The sequence below is a fragment of the Montipora capricornis genome, chromosome 14 (genome assembly GCF_036669925.1).
Source record: "Montipora capricornis isolate CH-2021 chromosome 14, ASM3666992v2, whole genome shotgun sequence".
In the NCBI taxonomy this organism is placed as follows: Eukaryota; Metazoa; Cnidaria; class Anthozoa; order Scleractinia; family Acroporidae; genus Montipora; species Montipora capricornis.
The window spans coordinates 11,535,305-11,540,304 of NC_090896.1; the positions used below are offsets into that span (position 1 = coordinate 11,535,305).

At 39.4% G+C, this 5,000-nt stretch overlaps 1 protein-coding gene across 1 annotated transcript in view; it reads left to right on the forward strand.

Moving 5' to 3' along the window:
* Positions 1–5,000, forward strand: part of LOC138031377 (leucine-rich repeat-containing protein 15-like) — a 112,228-nt gene that overhangs the window by 44,932 nt on the left and 62,296 nt on the right. Inside the window, exon 7 of the mRNA XM_068879081.1 lies at positions 1,076–1,147. Within this exon, the coding sequence (XP_068735182.1) occupies positions 1,076–1,147 (72 nt within the window). The remainder of the gene's footprint in view (positions 1–1,075; positions 1,148–5,000) is intronic.

The following is a 5,000-nucleotide window of genomic DNA, read 5'->3' on the forward strand; positions in this document are numbered from 1 at the left end:
ATGACAAAGAACACAAATCTGACAACTTCAGAAGGGCGCTTACATAAAATCTTATCAACTGAAGCTATGATCTTCGCGGTTTTGAGCGCAATTTTTGCAATTGCGTAGAGAAGCCTGAAAATTGCAGGACTTCAACGGGATTTGAACCCGTGACCTCGCGATACCGGTGCGACGCTCTATTTAACTGAGCTACGAAACCACTGACGTTGGAAGCTGGTCATTTGTGGGTTCTAATGTTCCCGTGAGGAATGAATCAACAACGAAATGATATCCGCCGTTCACATATGATCCAATTCATATATCATTTCATCGTTGATTCATTCCTCACGGGAACATTACAACCCACAAATGACCAGCTCCCAACGTCAGTGGTTTCGTTGCTCAGTTGGTTAGAGCGTCGCACCGGTATCGCGAGGTCACGGGTTCAAATCCCGTTGAAGTCCTGAATTTTTCAGGCTTCTCTAAGCAATTGCAAAAATTGCGTTCACAACTCCGAAGATCATAGCTTCACTTGATTTCATATCCGCAGTTCATATATGATCGAATTCATATATCATTTCATCGACAAAATCTTATGTTGCCCACCTCTGGATGACCACTTTAGATTTCTCGATATACCCACTAGTAAAGTGGTAACGGGAAATGTATTTTGTTTCTATAGGAAGCCAGGGTGTTTCGTCTAATTATTTGCCAAAAGATGTTAAAAAGTGCCTTGTATTGTTCTTTGCTTCCTGTAACTGCTCATTGCTAGAGGTAGCCTTGTACTCTTTCAAGTGACAGAGAATTCGTTTCCAATTTATGCTGTGTACTTATATTCAGTAATTCCAGTTATGATTTAATCATCCATTTGTCTTTGGAAAAGTGTTCTTCTACCACACTTCCAAAGAGTACAAACTTCAAAATGCACATCGCTTGGCGCAATACTTCGATTTCTCTACATGATTTACAGTGTAATCATACATTATCAGCGAAACAATCGCGATTTTTCTGTTCACAAACATTGACGTCACATTTCTCTTGATACTGAAACTTGCCAACCACGAAACACAAGAAGCCGTTTCTGGTTTGTTGATAGGTACCTGGACTCCAACAATCTAAAGAAACTGCCTGAAGGTGTCTTTGATAGGAATACCCAGCTCTCAACCCTGTAAGTACCTCTTTTATTAATATAATCAAGAAATGCTGAGTGAGATAGATGACTACAAGTGTATGACACTTCTTTTGAAATGCTTTCTATGCTTGCACATCATAAGTAAAAAGGTATATCAGACAACACTGATAATTATTTTAAGCAGTGTTCATTTTGTTGATATAGAGACTATGAGAGAATTTGACGTTTATTCTTACTTTTTGTCAAATAAAAATCTTATAAGAATACCAACTAAAAGTGATATTTTCATCATATAGGAAGTGAGATAGTTCTCGTGAGGAATTTTTGTTTGTTGTTATTTTTGTGGCTATTCTAATGGAATGATTAATAAAAGAATAAGGGAGCTGTAAATGAATGAAAAATCCATTTCAATTGAAAGTTTATTTTGGAGCAAATCACACCACGCCTCAATTACACCAAGACAAGGTATGAAGACAAAGAAGAATTTGCTTAGTCTAGCCCTTGGGATATGTTAATTTCAGTAAAGTTGTTTTTAGATGTTACAAAAACTGAAGTCTGTTTCCGTAGACGTCGGCTAATCTTCTCTTATTTGTAGGAAATCTTAACTTATAGCCTTTCGTGTACTGCATGCCAGTGCTCGAATTATCTTTCTGCCATTTGACCTTCGGAGTGGAAAATAAACTAATGTTTGCAATGGCGCAAGCAAGGAAATTGGCACATCTTTGCCCCAAGACCCGGAGTGAGAGATAGAGTCTACGATTTCGTTTGAATCCAATGGTTTCTTGGATCGGAGATTGCAAAGCTATACTGTAAATTTAAGGAGGCAGCGTGGTCCAGTGGTTAGGGCGTTGGGTTTGCATGCGATTGCCCCGGGTTCAAATCCCGTTCTAACGTCTGGTTTGGATTTGTTTCCGGTTATCCCGGATTTAATTCTACCACGCTTTATTAAATAGCCAACTGGTTGCCTCCTGCTAATTGTTTCTTTCACATTGTTAAAGGTGGAGTGCCTGTAAACTAGCTTGATAGCTAAGTGCACTTCCACTATAAACAAAGCAAAAGCCACCTTTACATATATTTACAAATACCAAATATAAAATGAAAAGTATTCTGAACATTAATTTCTGCAGGCAAGAAGATATAGCTCAACGTAAAAAAGCTTACAACAAAAGTTAATTATATAATGCACATATCAATAGTTCTCGAATGAGCGAACATCATCCTGACACCCTTAGTAGTCGGCAATGATTATATTGCATTGGCGTACAAGTACGAATATCACAAAGGAAATTTTACAGAGAGGTAGCGGGAGATGCCGTCGAGTGACTTTGAACTGCGAGAAATGTCTATGTATACCTGACTAGTACAAATAGTCATGCGTACTACCAGACTATACACACTTAAGTGTGAATACCGAAACACCCGAACTACAATAGCGTACATTCCATAACGTAAGAAAATACATTTGTTCTCTGCAGTGAAACGAGAACAAAGCATTTTCATACTAAACATTATCAGACGCAGACAAAAATCAGCATCTCGTTTATTGCCAGCTATAATTCCATTTGTCGATGATAAGAAAGAGAAATCTAATGTAATGTGAAGGTTGTTCAAAGAGACTTACCGCAAAAAGAAAAATATATCCTGGAGTCAAACAAGGAGACCTCTAGACTAACCACAAATCGCCGGCTTTAGGATTACTAGGATTCAATGATCCGCAATTTCGTAGGTATCATTTGCCAACGCTTCAAATGTATTGTCCATAAAAACTTACTAACCGTAATAACAATTGTAATATCAATTTTCGGAAACTGATAGTAAAGCATCGAGATTGTCCTTGGCTTTGTCTGAACGCCACCGGCCATGACGCTTGAACAGCCTATCAGAAAACCCGGCGTTTGCGGCAGCAGTGGTACCACCAGACCTAAGACTGTGGAGGTCAAACAATTTAGCCGGGGGAACCAGTTGGGAAAAAAATATCAAAAACTACCTCCCGAGCTCGTGAATAAGAAATGACGGTGCTTCTTAAAGGCCTACCTTCAACCGACAAGCATTGTGAGCCGTGGAACAATTTTCATATATATATAAATCCTGCCAAAGCTGAAATTCATCCAATCAGATCGCTATTATAAGCAACGCGAACATAACAAAAACAAACGGTCGAAAAGCAGTAGGTGGGCCTTTAAGGTATAGCTCGCGAAAAACCAGCATAAGCTGTAACACAAATAGCAGCAACACCTAAATCAGACAAATTGGCGTTAACACAAGCAAACTTCTCACAAATTGCCAAAATCATATCAAGAGTGGCAGGCTCTTTTTTCACTACTGGTTTAGAGAGGCTTCTTTGAGCTGATTCCAAAACGCCTTTATCAAGAATAGATTGGCAAGGATTATAAAATCCATAGACTGAGATTATGAGTCCAGCGAATGCCATAAAAGCGGCTTCTATAGCCGAAAAAGAGGAATTGCTTTGAATTAATGACTCTAGATAGGTGGCAACAGATAAGTAATCAGAGGGAAGAGCATTGGATTTCTTTGTAACCAGCAGCCCAAAGTCTAAATTTCTCAAAAGTTCTAGAATAGCGTTCGGTGCTAGAATCAGCTCTTGCTCCTAAACAACGCAATGGTGCACAGCTGGTGAAACGACTAAGCTCCGGATCCCTGAAGTGAGGCGCAAAAGATGACAGGCCTGTGTTCCTTGTAAAAGCAAAAATAAAAAGGGGACAAGATAATACACAATGAAAAAACACGCCACCCAAAGTCCTAGTGGACCAAATAAAAGTTCAAGTGGACTATGATATCTCCTAAATAATATAATGATTCGATCTATGTTGTCCCAGTGGACCAATGACGACACACATACTCTTTTTCCTAGTTCTCTATGGAAATCGCACACTCATGAATCATTTTTGTAGGATTAGTAGAAAGCCGCTATTTTCACCGATCGCGCGGAAATTTGGCGTGTTTACTGACGCGAAATAGTTCCAGTTTCCCTTTGAATTTTGGCTTTCTTGCTTTCATGACCTCTACATGACGGACATTCTAATTCAGGCAATTTGAGCCCGAGCGGAGGCGAAATTTTCAACTTTTCAACCGATTTCGGAGCGGTTTTACTAACGTTTTTTGGCCAAAAAATTACACTACACGCTTCGGGAAGGATAAAGAAAAGGATTGTGGTGCATTTGATGGAATTTCAAAGGTTAAAATCGCTGAAAAGGTAAGATTATTTTCAAAGCGTACAATGAATGAGTTGCCGGTCCCCAGGCCCCTTCGTTTTTCCTATATATTTGCAAAGACTTCCGGGATCGCCAGAGGGCAAACAAACCAGTCGATTGCGCTGGTCGAGTTAAAATACGCGATTGGAAACATATAGTAACAAAGTATTTGTAGGATTTAAGCTCGAGTTAAAATTGCTAGATAAGAAACGTTCAATAAGAGGTATTTATAGGATTTCAAGAAATATAAATCGTTCGAGTTTAAGAAGTAGTCATAGGTGGTGCGACAATGACCGTCGATATTCAGAGCGACAGATCAAACTCGAACTGTCTTGAGGCTTTACTCTTATCGAACCAACAAAGAAATGACGGCTTGGGAGAAACAGCTTCAAAGAACAAACTTCAAGGCCAACAAGAGCACTAAAATTTACTCTAATCATTTTGCCGGTGGTTACCGTCGTAATACTTGCGAGAAGCTCATTTTCTATATGAAAGGTTATCCAGACAAGGGCAATGATGTGAAGGCTAGAGAAAACATCGACACGAAAGGAAAACGAAAGCAACATTCAACGCTACATTCCGAGCCTTCATGCATTGAAGCAATGCCGTGATAGCTATCTGGAGGAAACCGGATTAAAGTGCTTCGTCCTCGGGCAATTCCGAATTAAGTTTTCCAC